Raw genomic sequence first — 24605 nt, 5'->3', positions numbered from 1 at the left:
GGAAAGGAAAGGAAAGGAAAGGAAAGGAAAGGAAAGGAAAGGAAAGGAAAGGAAAGGAAAGGAAAGGAAAGGAAAGGAAAGGAAAGGAAAGGAAAAAGAGAAAAATAAAACCAGTTATTTTCCTGATTCTAACAAAAGATCCATTTTCAGCAGCTATACCCATGGGCACACAACTGGAGAAGGGCTTTATTGCATCTGAGGTATAGTTTTGTAGACCATATTATTCAACCAAATAGATGTCTGGATCTGCTCTGCAGAAAAATGCCAAGGCAAAAGCAAATGAGAAAACAAACTGCATAAAATTATTTGAAATGCCATCATCCATTAAATATCAGGTCTGATTACCCAGAATGAATACATTTAATAATAAATGTATTTAGAGACATTCTGCAAATCTCTAATGTCCCCAGCGTCAGTGGCAGGGAGATGACAAGTTGGGAGGCTGCTTTACAGGTGGAAATTATATTATTGTTAGTGAATGGTCACACATAAGAGTTGGGAATCTTATCCTGCCAGGTAGAATTGAAGAAATATTTCTGCAATACCAGGGCAAATCTATCCTCAGACAGCTTTGTTGCTGCCCTGAATGAATTTGTTCACTGCATAATTCCATGCAGTTTTCATGGGACTGCTCTCTAATACTGCTTTTATTCATTTATTTGGAATTCCTCCCACTGGACTGTTCTCAAAACTCCTTTAACTCCTTTTTTTTTATTTTTTTTTTTCTGTAATTGTTTGGTTTACACCCACACAATATTTGAGGTTAGAAGGGAACCTTGGAGATCATCAAGTCCAACCTCCTTGCCTCCAGTGCAAATCTACTGTTTGTAAAGCAGAGTCAAAATAATAATGGTATGTAGTCGCAATACATAGAGCAATCTTTTCTCAGCAAACGAGCTATCAATTAAAAAATTGGACTTTCTAGGGCAGCCAGTGCTGTTTGCAATTTTAGGCTGCATATACCGACAGTTTTAAAGGAAGCAAAAGAAAGAAAAAAAAATGCTGGAAATGTTGAAACCGTTCCCGGTGACATTTCTGAAACACATGGTTTGATTTTTACAGTCTAGAATTCAAAACATGATGACAGGGATACAAAGATTTATCATCCATTTGTGACTCAGGCTTTGGAGGGCATTCATGTTCCAAACATGAAATTAATGAATTACAGACAGTGTAAATGACATGTTGTAAGTCTTGCAGGAATTTGGTAGATTCACTGCAACCTCCCATGGAAACCAGAGGAAGATTCAGTTAGGACTTCACCGAAGTCCCCCAAGGTGTTTCTTAGGTCATATGGTGACTCCTATGAGCCTGTCCACAAAGAATCACAGAATGGTTGTGGTTGGAAGGGACCTCTAGACATCACCTAGTCCAGGCCCACACTCATTGCTCTGCGTTGTGTCTTCTACATCGTCATCTTTGGTTTTCCAAAGAAAAACAGTTGCTTAATTTACCGATGATCCTGCAGTTTTCAGAGACAACATCCCAGTCGCTGCACCACAGATGGAGAAGTGGGGATGTTGAGGCTAAAGGGCTACCCCGTGGCTAGCAAGATGCCCTAGGCTGCAAAGAAAAATCCAGTAACTGGGAGATCTCACAGCCAACTTGCCTGGGGACCGGCACAGGGGTTTATTAGTAGCCCTGCTGATAAATAAATGCCACTTACTATATAGTCCCTGTTGTGAATAATGCTTCAGATTATGATGCAAATGGCCAGGCTGGAGTAGAAAGAAGTGTTCAGTGGCAAAGGCTCAGCGTGAATAGGATTCAAAAGTGTATTCTGTTCTGCTGCTTATTGACTTGTTCCTGCCAGCAAGGCTATGCTAACAAATAATTTAGTGAGTTCAAAAAAATCAAATAGCCGCTGTTGAAGCATCTACACATGCTTCCCCACGGAGTCAGCTGCACTTGAGGCACACTGCAAGTGCCAGAATACCCAGGCTCTGGTCTCACTCAATACTTTTTTACATTTCATGGCCAACAAATGGCTGCCCCATACGCTGGGGCCAAACCACATGTTTTTCCTGTTGACTCAAATCCCTTTGGAGATTGGCTATATTCATTTGCTTAATTTCTGTTTCACCTTAAGTTCAACCAGGATCTTGGTCAAGAGTGACCTTAGCTTTCTCCATCCAGAGCTTCAATTTGTAAAAGTACTTTGAAAATGCATTTTTTTTTAATGTGTGCGCAAATATTTGTGGGAGTAAATTTTAAAGGAAAACAGTGATAGAAACTTGACCCCTCCATGTTCAGTGTTTCATGGTGCATCTAGGGTTTGGGGCAGTTTCTAGGAAATTGGTGATCTAGGTGATTTGGACAGTGTTTCACAGGAGTGATGCCAGGTATGGATTTCTAATTAAGAATCATCTGTGCAGAAGGCTCCAAAAATAATACTGAACTGACCACTCTTTTTTTTTTTTTTTTCTTTTTTTTTTATTATTGGATCTGCAAGCATGTCACTTATCCTTCCCCTAGTTTTCCAAATTTCCAAATTTTCACACTTTTTCCTGGGGGGTCTGAGATCAACTTATCCCAATTGTTCCTCTAGCATATCGTGAGGACAATTCATTCCACTGAATAACTCCTGCAAAGAGACTTTCTGCTCTCTCATCCTATAACTAATGTTTCCTATAACTGGAATCTATGGTATAATCCTTTAAGAAGTTCTAGTGCCATCACCTCTGTCCTTTAATCCAGTAGCTGGTGCACATTCCAGAGGCGGTATGGATTTGAGTCCAAACCCCAACTTGCCTGAGGGCACCTACCACTTCCAGAAACATACCCCAAGCCCCAGTCTCAGCATTTTCTGTGGAGGATCCCTCTCAGACTCTTCTGCTAAACGTCCATTAATTCTGTCCATGAGTTTCCATGAATTTTGGCACAGACTGTGATTCCAGGTTCCTCCCTGGAGGTCAGTGCAAGCTACTCAGCCTCACTTATAGGGCTTGGACAGACCGAGTCTCAAAACCCTGACTTCTTTTGTAAGCCACGTGCTATTCCCTAGCATGATAAATTTGAGAACCAGAACTTCCATCACACCTGGAATTCTGTCCTTCCACATTTGCCCTCGCAGGATTTCAGAAAGCAAACATGATATTTTGCGATTTTTGAGATAAAAAGTATTCCCAGATTTCAATGTATCTCATTTTAGTGAGATTCTTTCTTCCTAATAAAAATGCAGTGAATGAACAGTATTAAATGCAGCAAGTGACTGTAGAAAATTGTGCATTGACATAGTGAGAGTAGGTGAACCCCCTAGGTGAAATGATTACAACCAGTAATTGCTTAGAAACATCCCACACAGCATTTCCACCCCAGTGACCCTGAATATTCTGAAGCAGACAGTACCATAAAGAGGCATTTAATCGGGACATCTGCACTTGGCTTTCCAGTTCCTGGAGTGAGCCCCTAGGTTATTTCAATCCGACCTAAGTGCAAAAGGACCCCATATAGAAGCAAACAAAGATAAAAGCCAGGGGAAGTTTTTAAGTACATTATACTGTACTTCTAAGGCCACTAAAAATGAATACAAAAAATGTTGGATCTGAGGTTTTGTTGGTTTGTTTTTTAATAAAAGTTAATGCATCTGCTAGTGACGTATTTATTCATTTATACCACTTACGTACCACCTATTTGGCAACTATCTTGTACCTGCACCCTCTTACTGCAAACTGCATCTGCAGAACATGTGGCACTTGCATAAACGAAGGGAGGATAAGGTCCAAAACATTGTGCATTCAGAATGAATAGAAAGCAGAGGACAACACAGACTGTAAAGCCTGGGCTCACATCGTGACGGGGTTTTGCCAGGTTCTGTTACCATCAGCTTGGTATGAATAGCAACCTGCATACAAGCAATAAAAGAGCACAAAGGAAGAAATTGCCATTCCTACATGATTTTAAAATACGTTGCCGTCGTCTTTATGGGCACAAGAGCCACATGGCAGTGACAGCTCCAAACACTTACACATAAATTTGGTTGTCATAAAACAATGGTATAGTAAGGATACGACTGATCGATGCTCCTACCTTTTGCTTCAGTTGTAAAACTGTCTGCTTTATTTGATGAAATTCCTTACAAGAGGCACAGCATGTCCCTGGTTTTGCCATGCTTTCAGATTTCTCGGGAAGCCCAGCTGAAAGAAAGCAGTTTCCAAAAGCAACATAAAGATTCAAAGGAGAACAATTCATAATGTAATTGCAAAAGCAGCCAGAGACTTGAAGGCTATTGCATTTCCCCAGAAAGTGAAAAGGAGTTTTGTCATTGATGGTGCTTTGACTGTGAACTGCTGTAGAAGACTAAGAAATTTTGCAAGGCCAGCTCTGAGCTCATTTCTAAAGCAGCTGTTTCTAGTTAAAAGTCCCTAAAGATTTTTTTTTTTAAATACCTGAAAATGTTTACATCCATTCTTTTATCTTTGCATTTATGGTAGACTAGCCCTGTAGATCTGAACTGATTTACAGTTCCCCAAAGGGCAAATTTTCATATGCTATAAATTACATTAAAATCCCTTACAATGCGGCCATATCATTCGCTTTGCACCAACTGCTCTTCATCATCATTAGTTATTCCACCACACAATGGAATCAGATGGATTAGAGAAAGGAATTGAAATTAATGATAGGGATTTAAATTTACACTGTAAAAAAGGTCACACCACTACATACTATGCAAGAATGAATTTTTTCAAGCATCTATGACATGAGTCAAATTGTAACAGATGTTGAAAATGTTATTTTTGTCTTTTTTTCCCCAGCCTCATACACAATGAATCAATCCTGCATCACAAACAAGCAAGTGCTGTTTGAACTGATGTCCTGTTAAAGAGAAGTGTAGTTTCCAAAACAAAATGCAAAACTTATAGGCAGACTCTAGGTAAGTTTTTTTTTATATATAGTTTTCAAGAGGAACCAAGTGTAGTGAGGACCTAGATATGATGTCTGGTTCACCTTTAAGGGTTACCAGGGAAGTTTGAACCCTGGCCATTCAAAGCAGACCACGTAATGCAAGAATTCTGCAGATGCTGCTGGTAAAACTCAGCAAATTTTCAAGATCCTCAAAAAAGGATTAGCTAAAATGCACTTGGCTGTGGTTTACTTCTCACTTGTCCATACACTTGAATGTCTTTAATTGATCATATTTTCGTATATGTGTATTGATTTTGAAAACATCTCTATCATTCCTAAGAAAAAGAGAACATTTTACTAGGACTAAAGATAATAGGTAGTATTTGACTTCAGATGTATGTATTTACAGAGTCCAATAAGGACCATTGCACTCACTCCTCAAATGGTCATCCATGGACCATCAGTAATCAGTAGGGACCAATCAGAAATTTAGGACAAATTGATTTTCTGTGGGACTACTCCATTGGTCACTAAATCACATATTCTTGCTTTTAGAAGTCACAAACTTATTTCTCTTTTCTTGGAATGGCTTATGAGAGATATGCTTCCTTCTTTCATTTTCCTACAGCAGGTAAGAAAAGGGTTTAAGTAAATGGAGTGGAACAGCCTTCAACCCTAAGGACATCAGTGTTACTCATGTGCTCATCAGAGGATGAGGAACAGAGAAGATGAGGCGAAGGTCTGGGCAACTTTCTGCATCCTTCACCTGCCTGCTCCTACACTCTTGTCCAATGTAATTTTCCTACTCGATGCTTCATGTGAAGATAACTAAATGTGTGTCATCTGCTCATTTCCTCACAGTTGTATTTCTAATGTGCATCAATTTGACTTTCACTTCTTCCAAAGCCTCTTTGTCCATTTATAGGCCACAGTTAGGGTACACTGATATTTCTACAAGCTAAGTTTTCTTTTGACCATGAGTGTTTTGACATCTCAGTTTTTGGACCTGCATAGGATTTACAGAAGTGCATGTATAGAAGGAGTTTTAAACAACTGCCTTTTAAAAACTCCAGTAAAGTTTGTGTTTGGTACTAGTCTTAAACTAAAATTTCTTTTAATAGATATCTTACTAGATGAGTTCCCGCACAAGATACACATGTTGTTTTAAAAAATGTTGCTGAGAGTAACATACAATCATAGGGAAAACCTGCCAGATCCTCTGCTGTTGGAAACCTCATGCAATCCCACTAGAACCAGTGGAATTACACACAGATTAAGCAGCACTGAATTTGGCCTCTCCTATCATAAAATGCAGTTCATCTTCCAGGAGGATGTGGTACACAGGCCGACGACTATGGATAAAACAGGACTGTAATAACCCTTGGAGACAACCCTGGCAGAGAGGGAGAGGAGCGTCAGCTGATGTTTGGGAAATATCATACCACTGGGATTTACCCAAATCCAGTTGGATTCCCTTGTCTTGGGAAGAAGTCCAAAAGTGTCACCCCAGTGAGTGTGAGCTGCACCCCAGGAGAGCGGCGGAATCCCCCTAACTCCTACCACACAGAGGAGATGATTTGCCCAGGAAAAGGAGACATCCATCAGACATTCCCTCCACCCCCATCTGATCCCATGTCTGGTCCAAAATCTGAATAAAGTCAGGTTAGAGCAGGGATAAAGCCAGAAGCCACCCAGGACAGGCCAGCGGGGGCCGGAAGCCATTAGGCTGAGCCACCCACGCTCAGCGCAGATCCTGAGGTCACCTAAGAGTCTAAGTTTGGCAAGCACTGAGCAAGACACTTATATAACCTGTTTTCATCGTACAAACCTCACTGGGGAAACCAGAACTATTTCAGAGAAGGTTTAAACCAGCCCCATTTTAGGAAGGCTTTACAAAACCACTAAGTGGCTGTGATTTATGTTGCTGTCCTTGCTCCGGTGAGCAGCACCTACGCTCAGAGAAGTGCTTGGAGAAGCCACGTGTTTGCTTTGCATGTGCTCCATGGCTTTTGGCTTGCAGATGCTGGATGAGAGCAAGGGGCTGGGAGCCCTGTGGGGAGTGGTGCTGCGGGCGCTCTCTCCATGGAGGACATTATCATCTGTGTTATATTATCTGGGCTCAGCCTACTGAGATGGCTTAATTTGCCTACTTAGGAGTGGGTAACTCTTGTCTCCATCAAACACCATTGAACTCACAATGAATAATTCCCCATGAAACGTTCAATGTGGTTGAAGCTGGAGCAAGTCCCTGCACGCATTTTTCGGCCTCCTATATTAAAATTCAGACTAAAATTTAAGTGTTCCAGCTACCGCAGAACGGGGATTATCTGGAGCTGTCAGGAGGGAACTGCAGTTTAGAAGTGATGCTCTGTGCAGGGGCTGGGGTGGCCGCGAGGTGGAGCGGTGTCCTCGCCTGCTCCTTGCAGCGCTTGGAGCTCCGGATTCTCTTCATGCTGTTAGTTACCTTGGAGAACTATCGGGTGAAAGTACAGAAAGTGTCCTTTCCTGTTTTACACAGCTTATTTCAGAAATTTTTGAGATATTGCGGGTACTTAATTAAATATCAATTCCTGGAACTGATTTTTTTTGTGTGTTTGTTTGAAACAAAGCTTCAAATTTGTTCTTTTGCAAATAATAGAAGCTTATTTCCAAAGCCTTGAATGTCCAGCATGATCCTGAATGCTTTGGATATTTACTCTGTCAGGAAATCTGAACTAGCAAGTGAAAATGTTGACTAAAAACTTATCTGCAAGGGGATGATTTATATTATATCTTTTTTCTTAATGACTCTCAAACACTTATAAAGAAAATAAAGCATTTGAAAACTATAAGGAATAATTAATGGGCTGTGTCTAACCACCTATTTTCAGTGGAAAAGCAAAATTTTATATATATTTTTTTGCCATCCAATAGGATTTGGAGCACCCAGTGCTGCATATGTTCAGTTATTAGTAGAAGAACCAATGGTAAGATGCAATTTATTAAAAAGTTTCTTTTTTTCCCCCCAGAGCACAGGTTATTTGCTTCGCACCTTTTTTTTTTTTTTTTTTTTTTTTTTTTTTAAATGCCATATCAGTATTTGATCTGAAGTACTCTAAATGGTGCACTTTAATAATTGTGATGAGGGCAAAAACTTAAAAATCTTATATGCACAACACTCACACTTTGAAACCAATGGTGAAAAGCAGCAACACTTCCTTGCTGTTTCCCTTAACCCCTCACATGTTCCTTGCATAACAACAGCAAAAAAACTGATCACAGTCCGGAGACATTCAGCTTATTGCAGGAGAGCAGAATTCAAGTGTTACTCAGCTTAAGTGAGCTATTGGGTTAAATAATGCTTAAAAAGGCGCCGGAATTCCCATGCACGCCTCATGTGCAAGCCTGACTGCTCAATGGCCCAGGATCTTTAGCGCCCATTAGCAATATACCTTTATCTCCTTTGGTGCATGTCCTCCCGTCATCCTCCCGGGTGTAACCCTCATGACACTCGCATCTGTAGCTGCCCACGGTGTTGACACAGATCTGAGAGCAGAGGGTCCCATTGCTTGTGGCGCACTCGTCGATATCTAGAGGAAAAAGTATTCAGCACATCCTAAAGCCAGGGGGCTCAGACCTCCAAAATAACAAATAATTCCCCATGAAACGTGCAACGTGCACCATTAAAGTTGGAGAAAGAGGCACTGCACACATTTTACCATAGATAAACTTAACATGCACTTCTACGCACCCAAGCAATAAGGCTTCTCTCTGTTTCTGTGCCTCTCTCGATCGTAGCGGTACCCAGGATAGCAGGTGCATAAGACACGTCCAAAGTTATCTGTGCACTGCTGTTCGCAAGGGGCTTCTGCACAGACATCGTAGTCTGGGGAGAGAAAGATACGATTAGGAAAATACCAACAGCAGCACTTCGATAGCAAACATTCCATCGCTGTCTTTCCTCATTAACAAAGTCTTGCTACATTATTTCTGAGGATTGAAGAAGCCTGGAAAATATGCAGGAAACATGAGCAATGTATTAGGGCAAAAGTGCAATTGTTAAAACTTAGAAACTTACAATAAAACTTATAAACTTACAACTGTGTCTTAAAGTTGGACTTTTAAAAATGGGCGCTGTCCCAGTTCGCAGAATTTAGGAATTCTTCTCACAGAAATATTAAGTTACATAAAAATTATTTGCTGTTTTCTTCCACAAATGTTTAAGTGCTGATAGCAACATTTACAACGCAAAATACTGGGAAACACTGTGAGGGTAACTGCCAAATTCAGATAGATATTATCTCATATGGGAAAATTAGACAAAATCATACAGTAACTATTCAAGAACAGCTATAACTCTTCTAGCAAAGAACACACTGTTATAAAACTCCCATCACTTTTCATATTAGTGATGTGAAAATTAGGATATGACAAGTCACTGGCGAAGCTTGTCAGTGGAATCACAACAGACGCTCTGAAGTCTCATCTCACAACCAGGAAGGCGAATCTGTTTCTGATCTCACTGTTATAGAGCAACAGAGCTGGAGTCCAGGGAATAGACCCAGGGTGAAGCAGAGCCTGGGACCATGGGACTGAACTGAAGGACTCATGTGGCCTATTTTGGCCTTGCCATGAGCAAAGCTGAGCCTTGCCCAGAGATGAGGCATGTTGCCATGAGCCATGCAGTATATCCAGATGTGGCTTTGCGTGACTGGAAAGTCTCCCTTCCGGCTCCTGGTTCTGGTGGTCCTGCAGCAGCGCTTCCCCATCACTGAGACACCCAGCTGCGGAGCCACCAGTGATGCACCAGTGATGCACGGAGAGGCAGCACGGGCCCACGGGGCCTTGATCAGGGTCCTGCAGCACCATGAGGAATGCTCGTAGGGAGAAGAAAGGCAACGCAGTAGTGCCCAGTCTTAAAAACACCTCAAGTCCTGAAGTTCAGATTTTAGGCCAGATCAAACAGTAGTTTCTGTGGCTCTGTCAGAGGAACGTTATCATTTACCCAGTAATTCACTTCGTTTGTCGCTGCTGCACATGACCTTCCCATACAGCTTACTGGAAGGCCACTGAAGAAATAACTTATTCCTGTTCCAAACCGGACAGGTCTAAAACAAATTTAAGTGTTTCCACTAAGTTTCCAACAACGCACTGTATTTGCATATGTACAGTATAAAACAATTAAACCCCAAACTCCTTATTGACTAACACTAATGAGGAGCAGATTTTTCTGAGAATGATGAGTTTTCCAAACAATTAAAATGAACTAGAAGATGGTAAAGCAAGTGAAACCACATTGGCTGTGTGTTATCCAGAGCACATCTGTAGCTCTGGAGGTAAAAGTGACAGCGTGCCAGGGCACAGAAAACTGCCAAGGAGGACTTAACAAGCTGCTGTGGTGCCAATGTGTCACATCAAAGTCCTTTAGACCAAAAAATACCATTGTAATGGTGCCAAGCATTTCCCCGCTTTGTGCTTGCCACCTTTTGAACAGAACACATCTTTTATTTCCTTTTTATTCTAAAACTGCATTGATTTTTACTCTTGAAATCTGTCCTCAGTCCCGTGACTGCATTACCAGGCCCTCCCACAAAGGTAAAAACGGGTACAAGGCTTTGCACAAGCCTGGAACAAAACCAGGGCCGATGCCTTCAAACACAGACCACCTGGGGGCCAGTCGGGTGATTTTCGGTGACACTTTAAGCCCCTGCTCCATTTGGCACTCCTAAATATTCACAAAACCAAAGGATTTGTGGTGTTTTCCCTGGGCACAAGTACAAGATTTATTTCCCACTGAAATAAAATCAGTCTATTGAAGATAATGGCCCGTCATGCAGTAGAATTTGAGCGTTTGGCACTGCACGGATCGGGGCCCAAATCCTTGTTGCGCACGAGTGGCGAGGGCCTGGAAAGGCCACACAGACAGGGCACACACATCTGGAAGGGATGCTGATATGGCCCCCTCTGAGCCAAAAACGTCTGCTTCTTAGCTAGGGCTGATCTTGAATTTGGCCTCTGCCTTGTTCAACCTACTCAGAAGGGAGGCCAAGGGAGCTGCCTCTTCCCTGCACTTCCATGTGTATATGTGCTCCAAAAGAGTCATAAAAACAGTGCTGGAAGGGAAGGGTCTTTCTCCCACCGCAAGCAGGATTAGCTCTATGTGAAGTGTTCCTATTAGATGTTCATATAGCCTATACTTAGAAAAACCTCAGGGCTGGAGACACACCACCACCATTCAGGCTGTTCCAGGGATTAAATATACTTGCAGAGAGAAAGCTTTTTACTACCATCTAATCTAAATTCCCCTTAGAGCTATTGAAGCTCATTATTTTTGCCCTCTTACTCTTGGCCATGAAGAACAGTTTACTTCCCCTCTTGCAGCAGGCTTTTACAAACTTGAAAACTGTTATCGCGTCTCCCTCAGCCTTCTTCTACCTAGACTAAACAACCCAGCTCTTTTTAATCTTTTCTCTTCTGCTATATTTCATGTAGCTCCTTTTCAAATACAAATACAACCTATGCATCCACCTTAGGAAGAGCTCCATCAAGAACACTGCTTGTCAAAACACCACTTGAAAGGGTCTCAAAAGCCCTACTAAAGTGAAGCCATACAACATTTCTTTCCTCCTCACAAAACATATTAGCCTTTTCTGTCACAAAGCGCTATCATTTCCTTACAAAAACACATAACCTGCATTTGTAGGTACTTTAACTTGTGTTAAAGTAGATATATTTTCAGACGTAGCCTCTGCTTTACCAAAGGATTTGGTCTACACACTCAGAACCTAAATTTTGGTATTTAGCTAGTGCTAGCTCTCCAAGAGTTTCCACAGTTCCCTGTTCTATTCCTTTTTGCTCTCTACCAGTTTCTTTCTTCCACATTTATCAGTATAAAAATACTTGGCTCTGAAACGAAATTAGAGGCATGGGATGTGCTAAGCTCAGAGCATTTTGTTCTACGGCAGGCTAGGAATGACCTTCAGATGGTCTGTGAAGAGCCATAAGACATGATCCAGAGGCCTCAACATCCAATGTAGATTATAGCAGAGTCAGCACAGTTGGGGTTAGATTAGGAAAGCTTGAATATAGATGCTCACACAGTCCTCAGCAAACTTAGATGTCTTCGTTGTGTCAAATCCACAATGAAGATATTGTGTATTTGACCACAATATCAATGGATTTGACCGCAATATCAATGGATGGTACTGGGAAGCAGAGGAAGTCTGTGCTTGAGCAGAGAACTGCATTAAGTTCTCCTGAATTCCATACTAAACTCTGGACCTACTAAACTCTGTGTATCTCCAGAGCTTTCGTCCCAGGCAGCATGAGTCTCTCAGGAGATGAATTCATGGCTAGGACAAAATTGGGCAAAAAGTGCAGCAAATCCTGGCTGCAGAGCATCTCCTCTGTGTGCAATGTCAGTCTAAGGATGCATATTGCTTTCACATGCAAGCTCCTTGTCTGCCAGCCCAACCTATGAAATGTGGTTTGAGGCTGAATCAAAATCATACAGGGAGGATCAGCTTGTTCCAGACTGAAAAAATATAAAAACCAGAAGCAGAATAACAAATGACTTCACATTCAGCTTTGAATGAATTCAGGAATGACCATGCAACACTGCAAGTTGCACCAAAAAAAAAAGAGAAAAAGTTTCTGAAATAGCATTAGCAAAGAAAGAGATGGTACAACTAGTGTTTGCCTGCCATAGAGAATTTTGGTGTGAATTAATCAAAAAGTAGGGCACCCAGGTAATGAACCAGTGGTACAGAGGCTTTACTCTTGATGAAGCTGGGAGACAGGACCTGGTTGGAACTGCCAGTCTCCAATGCAAAGAGGAGGGCAACCATTCAGAGGGATGGGCAAGAAGCTCTTTGGGCCTCTGTATCTGGTCAAGTGGAGCAGAAAGAGACACTACAAGAGGGACATCATGGACACAAACTTCACTCTGTTTTCCCGAGGATCCTCGCCCCTGCCTCTTGCAACCAAACATCAGGGAGAGGATGTGTGTGCGAAGCAAAGAGAAATGCAGAACCTGGGTGTAGGGTTCAGTTCACTGGGCTACGCTGCTTTCTGTTGCTCTTCAAGGAGCGATGAGAAAGAGCAGGAGAGAAACTGAAGGTGCTCATGGACAAAGACACATCTCTTGAGGGAAAGAGTCTGTTTAAATAACAGCTGCCAGCAGAGGAGATGGGTGTCTTCCTGAGGCTGCTGTGACAGAGCGGACAAAGGAGAGTCTATCCCTCTCCCACTCTTCCTCCTTGCACCCACTGCTAAATCACAAGGAATACAGGGCTGGAACTACTCCTCTATGTTTCAACTTGCCAATACTATATTAAAAGGTGCAGATGTGCTCTAATAAGCTCACATCTGCAGCATATTTATGTGCTTGTGACAAGATATGCTTTTTGTACAGCCACTCTGTCAAGATTATGCCAAAACAATGTGTGAAGAGCCAAGTGATATATTGTCATGGAGTAAGTGAAATGAGCCCTGCTCCGAACCATGTCTCTAGTCCCAACACCAAAGGCCCAGATTGTCTCAGATGTTACAGCAACTGCTGTGGCTTGTGAAGTTCAAGGCAAAATATAGGCTGGGCTGAAGAAAAGGGGAGTGGAGATAAAAAGGGAAAGAAGCCACAGACAACAGAGAAATCCAATTAACGGCAGAAACTCTCAGGTTACGGAGATCCAGTTAATAGACATGATTAAATGAAGTCAGCGGGTACATAGTAAAAGCAGCTCTCATAATTGCTTAAAACGTCAAGAGATAAAAATTAGAAGCCAGCAATGATTTATTGTCATGGCCCTCATTTTGGTTTTGTTCCTATTACTTCTTCTGCTGTATCCATTATATTTAGTGAATAATCAGCATATAAAAATGTTACACTCAGTAAGAAAGTTGGAGGGCAGACTGTAGAGATTCTGGCTTCTTTCCGCTTTGAAAGGATTCAGGTTTTCTGCCATCAACACAAATAGTGACCTTGCACAGTACAGCATAGTATTCTGCTCCATGTGTCCATCTCACACTGAAGCTATCCATGCTGATGGACACTGAAGTGTCCATCTCACTCCCCAGGTACCAAAACAGACTCACTGCAAAACCACAGACAGAGGCAGTCCTTGTAAGCACCAGCTGCACCCAAACTCTCTCTAGCTCCTCAAAGAAGCAGCAAAAATACAATTCTCATTTTGAGATGATCTGTTCTCTAACTGGTCTGCTAGTGTTTCCAGTCAGCAGCAAGGCAATCAGAGCTGGGGAGAGCCTGTTGGCCAGAAATTACAACCCCCAAAAGAGTTGACCCTCTTAAGCATGGTAACTTGTCGCTTTTCTTTTTAGGACATTGCCATTGTGAACTAGGAAATCTCTCAGATCAACTTGAGGTTTTCTATATATCATCAAACGGAAGGATGCGAGACCGTAAACCATTTCAAAAATCTGCTTCCCTAAGGAAACATGGCCTATTTGCTTGTAGTATCCGATAATTTACTTCTGTCTGACAGTTCCTTTTCTCCAATAGCTTCAGAGCCTCTTAGTCAGCCGATTTCATGCAAACTGGACGAAGCAGTAGTTATAATAGCTGCAGCTTATAGAAAGTCATTGGCTGGATAGAGAGGAACCCTTGGTGATGCCTGCATCAAGTGAAAGGTGGGTTGCCTGTCTCTGTAGATGACACCAGCCAGCCTGGTGGCACAGGACGCCTTTGCAACTTTGCAGGCAGTTTGACATCTATGAAAGAAGCTGGAGCTGTAGGAGAAGGATTTCTGCAGAAGGCATTGATGTGAGTGTAATTCTGATCCAAACCCACCAACACCACTGGAAGCTTCCCAGGCTTTGCCTGGGTCAGGCCCTTGAAATACATCGTGGCCATAGGGTCACGCAGCACGTGTGGGAGTCTCAGCTTCACCCACAAACCTTCCCACTCTTCCCTAAGAGAGATCTTGTTACAGGAACCACTGGGCATTAGTACCAAAATACTGTCTTTATAAATGATGGGGACAATTCTCCAGGACATTTCCTTTTCCCTACAGCATGAACTAACCCAAGTAATTCCTAGTATCTTCTTGCCAGCTGGTGAATGGGAGCCCATGTCCACAACAGGGCCATGTCCACCCACTAGAAAGGCAGTGGAAGACAGGGACACCATTCAGTGATGTTTGTCCCCTTGCTGATGTCCTCAGGAAATAGGCAATTAAAAGCTGGACTGACTCACCTAATCATTGACCTCTCTCCATTATTTACAAGCCAAATCACCTGTGAAGGAAGCGGGATCTGTGCAGCTCTTCCTGCCTCTTATTCCATTGCTAGTGTACATCTCAATGAAAGTCTTAACACTCCTCCTGTAATTTATCCTGGGTTCTTCCCAGAGCCTGAGCACTGGTGTTCACACAACTCTGTGAAAGCCATCAGTCAGGAAACACGTGCTTCTGGATGCACAGACGGCCCCCGCGCATACGTCCAAGAGCAGAACGTGGCCCAAAGTTTGCACCAGCTCATGTTACCTGATCTGTGCAGCCAGATATATTTAGGGAGGATCAAGGCCTGGCATGCTAACTGAAAATTTTGGAAGACACTGATTTTTTATTTGCCTGACAATTTCTTGGAGACCGTTCCTCCACTGATACATGAGGCACAGCTGAGTCTGCGGTTAAACCAGGATGCTCTTCCAAGTTGGCTGTGCAGATAAGAGGGCAAACAGGAAAAGACAAATACACCGGGACACAAGGAGTAAGAACAGTGAAAACACATACCTTCAGGGATGCACTGTCCAAGAACAAATTTATAACCCTTACAGCATTTTTTCCTGAAAAACAATAAAATAAATAAATAAATAAATAAATATGTTCTCTAAAGGTTGCTGTCGCCTTTAAATACAGTCATGGATAGATCATGGTTATGGAGCTGATGAGACCAGTAAGATGAGGAGGCTTATGGAAGTCCATAGGGAAAGCCTCCCTCACCACTGCTGCACAGTCTCCCGTTTAAGTGTAAAACCAAGGCTCACTCTTCCCCAACATCTGCAGCTGCCTATTCCTCCAGTTGGGACACTGGGGATGTTCTGAGACTCTCAGATGCATTGATCCTGCGGGGATGAATGCATGTTTACTTACAGGCAAGATGCCAGCAAATGGTCAGCTCTTTTTTTTTAATTAAAAAAAAAAAAATCAACAATTCAGAGAGAGTATAAAAAATCCAGAGAACAAAATCAGAGCAACAAGACAATGTGTTGCTGTTCCTCAGACAAGATTATTCTGGATCTCTGGATAGCAGCTAAATACACAAGAAGCTAAGGAAGGGCCCCTCGCTGTAGTTTTCACTGATCAGTCAATTTTGGCCAGTTGACTTTTGGGTGTCTGACTGGAGACATTTTAAGAGAGAGCACGGGCAGCCACCTGAGGCTACACAGAGCTCTTGAGCAGCATGGGCTGGATTCTCCAAAATTGAACCACTCCAAATTACAGATGATTTTTGAAAATCCTGCCTCTCCGTGTTGAAAGGACACAGCACACCTCCGTGCTGTCCACGCATGCAATCTGGCTCATAATTTTCATGATAAACTGAAGGGTGTTTTCAAACATCTGCCATAACGGTGTAAACTTACAGAAAAGGGTGAATCTCAGCTAGAAGGACACGCAAGATAAGTGTTATTATTCTTTTCTCGTATTTTAATAAAGCTGGAAGGTGATAAGTGCAACGCGTTGAGCATTTCAAGTGTAGAGAGGGAGAATTTTACTTAGACAAAGGAGCAAAACTATAATGGAGATTCTGTAAGACTGGACCTTTTTTATGCTTTTTACTCTATGAAAAACAGTCTGAGTGCATTTTTTGTTATTGCTAGGCTGTAATGGCACTTAAGCGCTCTGTTATATCTGCCTGTTTGCTTTGGGGTCAGGAAACCTCAGTGTGCCCCCCGGATTCCCAGCGGGGCCGAGGAGCCTTGATGGACAGCTGCTGTCCTCATCACCCCACGCTCATCAGCTACTCTCTGCAGGCACCGAGTGACCTCTTGAAAGGTCCCAAGGTGGCAGCTACCAGAACTACTGCAAAAAAAAAGAAAAAAATAAAAGCAAACTGCCATTCAATGTGCTATTCGATCAGGTCTACACGGCTTTGGGAAGAAAAAGCTGCGTATTTTAGAGAGTCAGGAGTTTTCACATTTTGTGGATATGCTGAGATCTCCGCAAAGCTAAGAAACCATCAACTTGGTCATACCTTTTAATTCAATAACTGACACAGAAGAGTGCTAAAGCCATGAAGTCAATGACACAACGTTCCCCTAGACAGTCCACAGCCCACCACAAATCATCATTATGTTGAATTTGAAGCAAATATCAGTTGCAACTGACCACTTAAAACAAATAATGCATTATTCCAAACTATGCAAAAACAACCTTTGGCTGCATTTTTTCCCACTTCCAGAGATTAGCTGGAATATAAATTATATTTAATGAAGCTCGAGCATTTGAGGAGGAAGCCTTGCTTTGTTATGCAAACAGTGGTCCCTCATTAGACTTTTCTCCAAACACTGCTGTGAAGTTTTATCTGCAAGACAAACAAATGCAGGAGGAAGGAGTTCAAAGGTGCATCGGGGAGGTTGTTCCTATGCTGCAAGCCATGCTGATGGCTTTCCAAGTGCACATTCATCTCCTCCTGTCTTCAGAAGCAGGGGGTGGTGGTGATAAAGCTTTGCTTACAGCCTGGCTTAAAGGAGAGCAAGCTAAGAGCAGAGCAGAGGAGGGCATCTGTTCTGAGATGCTGGTCCATGCGGTTGTGCCAGCCAGACTAACCAGGGAAGGGGAGCAGCAGCCTTTATCATTTCTACCCTTTAACCTGTAAATTCCCATCCAATCATCAGCATTAGGCTTCTTCCGCACAAAAGCTAAGCAGCTGACAGCAGCCCATGCACGCCTTGAGCTGCACCCAACCATGGGTAAGATTTACATGCCAAGCACCCTTCTCCTCTGAAATCCATTAGTCAGCAGTGGCTTTTGGCTGGATTTGTTGTTTTTGCACTGCTTAGTTGTGATTTTTTTGTACTTTTTGGATTCCTCTGGTTGCCAAATGCCTTGCCCTGCACATCTCCTTTCGCACAGCTGGCCTGCTGTCTGGCATGTCTTCTGCTGAAAGAGCAGAGTGGTGGCTCCCCATACCGCAGGGCATGAGGGAAGTCTTCACACAGGAATTGCCTCACTGGCCTTGACGAATGCCCAGCTTGTCTTACACCCTGTTTGTATTACGGAGGAACAATATGTAATTTAGAGAGAAATACTCCAGTGTCTGAAAATCTGCCACATACTGAATTACAACTATTAAATATTGCATTGACATCCTGAAGCACAGTTTAGCATATCCTTCTAATCAAAACAACTGGATATTCTTGCTAGCCTGGAGGATCTCCAAACCCTTTCTGAAACTCTTAGCTTCAATGGCATCTTCAGGCAATGAGTTCCACAGGTGAATTAGATGCTTTTGAAAAATTTTTGAGTCTCCTTTTTGATTTTGTTGAACGTTCTGGAAAGGACATTCAGAAATATTGTAATACCTCTCCTCAGTATTTTATTTCCACATCCTGGGAGCTTTAAATCATATCTAATGAAGCAGAAGGAAGGGATACATTGCTCTCAGGTTTACACTCCAGAAATCAATTCCCCCAGCCAATAATTTCACAATTAAAGATTACAAAACTCTGTTTTAGTGCACTCTGTACTTCACAGTAAGCTTCAGACACGAAAACGAGTATCAGCAGAGGGGAGCTGATACTTCAGAGTTAATGCACAGGAAATAAAATACCACACTATCCATTTCCCCGAACTTTACAAATCAACCCTGTGATGCTTACATTTTTTAGCCTTATACATTCCTGGAAGGAAATCTATCAAAATGATAGACACCTCAGTTGATCATTAGCAAAGGCATTTTAATAGCAATACTTATTTCAAACATCCAGCTCCAGGATGACATGTCTAATCAACATTGCACAGCAGCAATCTCATTACACAGAAATGAGAGGTAAGAGGGGGTCTCCACTGATAATTTTAATGACTGAATAACTTTCAGCAAGACAGTTGCTAGGCAGCTGAACACATGAGCATGCATCAAACACTGTAAATAACACACATTTGGGTAGGAAACTCCACCACTGAAATGTGGAAAATAATTCATTATCCTTAAATCTGGTTTTCAGAAGAAGCAGCTTTTAGCAGACCTATCTGTTACAGCTTTTAATAGGGTGAACCAGCTTTTAAAATATTAGAGCCACCTGGCAACTTCTGCTTCTCATGTAGTTTTCACTCAGGCAAGTGCACAAGTGCAAGCGAAGCCGAAAGAGGATTAACTGCTCCCCTCTGCTGCCAAGGTTGAGACTGTTTGGATCACCGAACGTTAGAAGACGGGAATTGGGGTCAAAAGTTTGATAGCTATAAATTTTTGACACATACATGACTAGGCAACGGCTGAGCAGCATCTCTGAGGATCTACCTCCATCAGAGGCTTCTTTGGACCGTTGCTTGCAGACCATGTGGGGAGCTTTCCCTGAGCATCCTCATGTCCTGCAGACCAAAGGTCCCCCTTGGTGCCCACCACAAAGTTCATTGAGACAGCTGCTTCTCAGCAGCATGTCACCAAGCTGTAGCTATTTAATAGCATCGCCCCAGACAGGCAGGATGAAAGGAATGTGGCTTAATTAAGCCACACTTTATTAAGTTAGCTTATCTGGGAACTATCAGCAGTAACTCATCCAATGCGGCTCCTGATGATTTTCCCCTTAATTGTTTCCACCTGGAGAACGGCTGCTGTCCCTCAGCCCACAGCTACCTCCTGGCCTGCTGTCAGGACACTGCTGCCCCTCTGTTTGGCAGCTGGAGGAAGGGCACTGAGCTCACCCTTTATTTCCAGGGTCTTCAAGGTGTGCTTTCCCTCCCCTTAAGTCCACAGTATCAGCACGGTGCCGGTACCAATGGACAAAAAATGAACAGCTCCCGCCCCGTTGTTGACTATCCTGGGCAAACCTCCTAAGCAGTTTGGGAGAAGGACAGGAGAGGTTGGTAATGGTCATGGTGCCATGCAGGGGCTCTTGGGCCACAGAGCACATCAGAATGAAGCATCAGGAGTAATCTGAACTTAGAATATGCTTCTGTAGATAAATGGAGTGATGCAGGGTCCTACCAGAGTTGAAACAGTTTGGGAATGTGAATAATTATAGGATAATATTTTAACTGAGATTTATTCTGTATCTGTAAGTAGTAATAGGGCAGCACATGGCATTTGATGACAGCTGGCTCAGGGCAACTTGATGTGTTATACAGTTTTTTGGTATCTCATGGAGAAGAGTCTCCAAAGCTCTACCATGGCATTAGTGTGGCAAATGATACAAAATAGTCAATTAATTATTGGAAATAAAGAAAAGAGAAAGGAAGAGGAAGAGAAGTGGAAGGGGGAAATGCAGGGGAAGGGTAAAGGGAAAAGGAAGGGGAATGGAAAAAGTGGGAAAAGAAAGTGGGAAAGGAGAAGTAGTAAAGAGGAGGGGAAAAAGAAAAGTCCTATACTTGCTTCCAATGAACACTGTGCGTTAAGGACAATCTTCAAGCTTCCTGAAAACGTCAACAGTACAAATAGAAGAACTGACACCAGGAAATACTTGTCTTCTAGAAGACAAAGCAGGCACAGCAATCAATACATTGACTCAGAAAGGAAGTTCATATAATAAACTTTACCCTTAATGTATTCATATTCATATAATATCTTTTCTTTACCCTTACTGCGCTGCAGATTCAGAAAATCAGTTTCAAGGTAGATTTCCCCCCAAAACATAGGTTAAGCAGAAGCCTTTTCCCTCTCATCTCTCATGGGCTAACAGAACAAGCATGGGCAGTTTCAAAGCTTAGCTGCTACATGGAATAACTTTCCTGGAAGTAGCAGCTCAATAGGTAGTCAGGCAAGTCAAACCCACTGCCCAGCATGCCATTTCTGACCTATGAATGTCAGAGGAGTCTCAGTTTGGGGCAAATAAGAGCCACTTAACATTTTATGTGGGTTTAGATATATCATGGCTGTTGTCCCAGGCTATTAGAAAATAATAACAAGGCAGGAGAGCAGCTAATGAAAATTAAACCCAGCTTATTTAGCTCTTACGTTGCAGAACCACATCAAAGCAGCATGGTGCAATCAACTACTGGTGTTCTGTTCAACAGCAAACCAAAAGCAAGAAAGCCTCCCCTATGATAAACCTGTGCTAGCACAAAAGGTCAGCATTTCACTAAAAAAAAAGAAACAAAAAATATTCGACTTCCAACTGTCAAAACCCTAAGAACAACATGGAATGTTTCCTTTTTTTTTTTTTTCCAATGGCAAGCCAACATTTTCATGGAAAGTCAACACTTCTCTTCACAAATGCATTTAATCATTTGAGGAAAGGTAGTTTTTTTTTTTTAAACTAGACTTATTCAGACAATATCATAACATGAGCTCATGCAAGCCTGTGCTGTATCCTCAAGACCAAAGTCAGCAAAGTTGTGGCTTTGCTGTGTTTAATCGCACAGAGGAGTCCTTGTTAGGACGGAGGCCTATTGTGTCTAGCCTGTGCTTTCCTTTGATCATCCTGAATTGCAGAAATACACAGTGCAGCAAAAATGCAAATGTACAACACAGTAATTAACTCACAAACATTAATTAGCCAGCCATGAAAGTGAACCAGCAAGGTACCTTAGAAGAAAATCTTGCATTTTTTTCATATTATATATAAAATTAAAATGAGAGCCAGGTCTGTGTGCCAAAACATGCAGAGACGGGGCCCATGTGCAGCACAAGGGTGCTAATGAAGCAGCGCAGTAGCTGCGCGAAGCTTCGCTGCGATTCACACAGAGAGAAGATTTATAGCAACAGGGGGTAGAACTGAAGCTTTTTCAAGAGAAAACGCTTGTTTGCTTTTCTGTGGGATACATACCAAAATCTTGAGTAAGAAAGGATAGCCTCCCTGTAGACATACACTCAACATACACTTTGCCATGATTTCCAGACTTGTTTTTTTTTTTTCCACAGTTGTGTAAAGAGATAATTTATGATCACGTAGGGTGTAACTCATAAAGGTCCAAGCCTTACCACTTCCAATCACTGTCCCTAGTTGAGGGTGAAGGACACAGCACAGGGTGCATATCTGCATGTATTTTACTATGCAGCAGCACCTATGACCACAGCTGGGATATGTGCAGTTATTTTTTCCAGTTAACTGACTGAATAAAGCAGGAAAAAAGGAGGATCTACTGGAGCAACAACAGAAACCTGCCCTTCATCAGCAAAGCTGGAACTCAGACTCCAAAAGCAAATCATTGCAACCAACTACTTGTTTCCTTTTTTCTGAAAGCTAGATTTTCAGTGAGTAATGGTTTGCCTGATTCTAGCTCATGCTTCTCATCAGCTACTCCACTCAAACAAATTTGCCTCATTTTTTCTTCTTTTTTAAAGGAAGCTCCGCTATCTGCTCTTTTGCCCAACTGCGGTTATTAACATCAATACCAGAAACAAAATCCATTTCCAGTTATTTTTAATGGGGAGGTTTTGATAAGATTCACGATTCATAGACTCCTCTGTGGTGAACAGAGGACAGGGACCAGATCCTCCCCTGGCAAAAGCAGCCAACCTCTATTGCCTTTGGTGGACTCGTGCCAGTTTATACTAACTAAAAGTCAGCTGATGATTTTGAGAGCTCTCTGATATGCTGTTTGGCTGCTCTTTTATTAAAACACATGGTTAACTGACTCCCTCTCTCCTAGCTACTCAAGGCACTGTTTTATCTCATCTTTTTATGGTGCTGGAATAGAAATTGTGGTTCCTTCGTCTCAGAGAGTACCAGGGATCTTCCAAACTGCTGACGTGATTTGCAGCCAGTGCAGAACTCAGTATTTGCGACTGCATGAAAGAAACGGAGCGCATATTTCTCTACAAAGGAGCAAAAAAATGTAAGCCGCTTCAAACAGTATAGGAAAGGTTATGTAAACTTTTTGGGTCTGTTCTGGACAAAATACAGACTATCACAGGTGCTTCCTGTGATCTTCCTTCTGATCCATAATGAAAGAAATCCGTCGTGTTGGGATTTCCATTTGAAATCATAGAGATTGAGGCTCTGAGAGAAGCCATAATGCTCTGCTGCAGAGTCAGGACCAACTTGGGCCACGGGTGCTTCCCAGCCACAATATCATCATGTTATGCAGGACATCAAGTCTCACACAATTTCAGAAAGGGGCTCTTCAGCCCCCGGAAAAGCCAATTTTTGTGCAGGTAACCATCTTCAGACTCACATATGTGATTCCTTGGGTGCTGGGCTGTAATTTCTTCCCTTCTGTCTTGGATCTTGACTTTTTTTTTTTAATGCAGGGGAATGTTCATATGGTTTATTGCCAAAAAAAAAAAAAAAAAAAAAAAAGCAGAGTGATTAAATAAAAGACTTTTTGATTGTTCTCATCTGCTTAGCCTCAGCCTTATATACATATTGTCAAGTTCGTCTTGCTGTTTTATTTTATAGCTTTTGTATTTTAGGAGTTGTACCAAGCAAATGATTTTGTTTAACTTCACAGGTGAAGTTGCTTTGTATTTAACTAAATCAAATTGTCAAAATGACAGTTGTGAAAATTGGTAGGAAGAAAAAAATGATTTGATAGAAAGACGGTACTATTTGCATCATTTGCTACATAGTCTAATCAACTGGTAAAGTATGATGCACTCTCATAAGTATTTTATTTTGTAAAAACAAGTAGCCTTCTGAACCTCGTTTGAAATGATCCAATATCCAGCTCATGTTTTAAAATAACCCATCCCTTTGTGATTTAAAGTTAAAAAAAAAAAAGAAAAGAAATATAAGTCTTTTTTCCACCCTCTCTGACTTCCCATTAGAGGACTGGGAGCCAAATTGCCTTCCAAGACTGCAAATAGCTTGTCTTACTGACGGCATACATTCAATTATTTATCTAAACAAAGGTGAGCCAGAGTACAGGACTAATCACAGCACATCTGCCCAGTCTCTTGGATTTTTAAACTTCCATGACTCTTCACTTCGAGGCTCCAATTTCCTACCAAATATTCACGATAGAGAGAAAGCAATAAATTCCATTTCAGTAACAGAAGGAGTGCCAGAGCAGCGCCGTAAGGAGCTCTGCTCGCTTGCTGGCTGCTGTTCTTTTGCTGGGTCGCTGGAGTCCAACAGCAATAAATTGCTGGCAAGCTCTTAGATTTACGGAGTCCAGCCCAATCCAATCCAGTTTATATAGCATCTTTCATCAACAAGATTGCAAAAATGCTGCATAAGCAACGTCTAATAAACCCTTTTTAATAAACAGTGAAAGGCAAGCGCCTTTTATACATCCATGCACAGAAAAGCACATCACAGAAACTATGCGACGAAGTCGGATTTCTAAAGCCAGTACTCCAAACAGGACATAAATCCTGATTAACCTTAAGAGTCAAGCTAATAACTTGGTTGACATTCACTTGGGGATGAGGGGGGCAGTTGCAGCAAAGGGGTCTGCTCCTGATCCATCAGAAATCCCTGTCAATTTTGCCACGAACTTTTATCAGACTCAAACCAGACTAATAAGCCAAGGTTTAGGATGATGCTTAAGCACGGACCCAACCCTGAGGATGTGCCACAGTTGCCCTTTTAGCACGGGCAAAGTTAGACACTCACTTGTGGTGCAAACAGAAGCTCACACCTGGGTGTCATTGAAGCCAGGTGCAAAACTCATTTTAGTTCTAGGTGTATTTGGGAGCCTGTCCCTCCTTTACACTTCGTT

General features: G+C 42.1%; 1 protein-coding gene across 1 annotated transcript in view; it reads right to left on the bottom strand.

Annotated features, from left to right (window-relative positions):
* CCBE1 (collagen and calcium binding EGF domains 1) overlaps positions 1 to 24605 on the bottom strand; it is a 91123-nt gene that overhangs the window by 5264 nt on the left and 61254 nt on the right. The window contains exons 3-6 of the mRNA XM_026045008.1: positions 15576 to 15628; positions 8579 to 8713; positions 8280 to 8417; positions 4030 to 4136 (exon numbers count right to left, since the gene is read on the bottom strand). Coding sequence (XP_025900793.1) covers positions 4030 to 4136; positions 8280 to 8417; positions 8579 to 8713; positions 15576 to 15628 — 433 coding nt within the window. The remainder of the gene's footprint in view (positions 1 to 4029; positions 4137 to 8279; positions 8418 to 8578; positions 8714 to 15575; positions 15629 to 24605) is intronic.

Source organism: Nothoprocta perdicaria, unplaced genomic scaffold (genome assembly GCF_003342845.1).
Source record: "Nothoprocta perdicaria isolate Ctin4 unplaced genomic scaffold, notPer1 scaffold_393, whole genome shotgun sequence".
NCBI classification, from domain to species: domain Eukaryota; kingdom Metazoa; phylum Chordata; class Aves; order Tinamiformes; family Tinamidae; genus Nothoprocta; species Nothoprocta perdicaria.
This window is presented reverse-complemented; position numbering and strand designations above follow the sequence as displayed.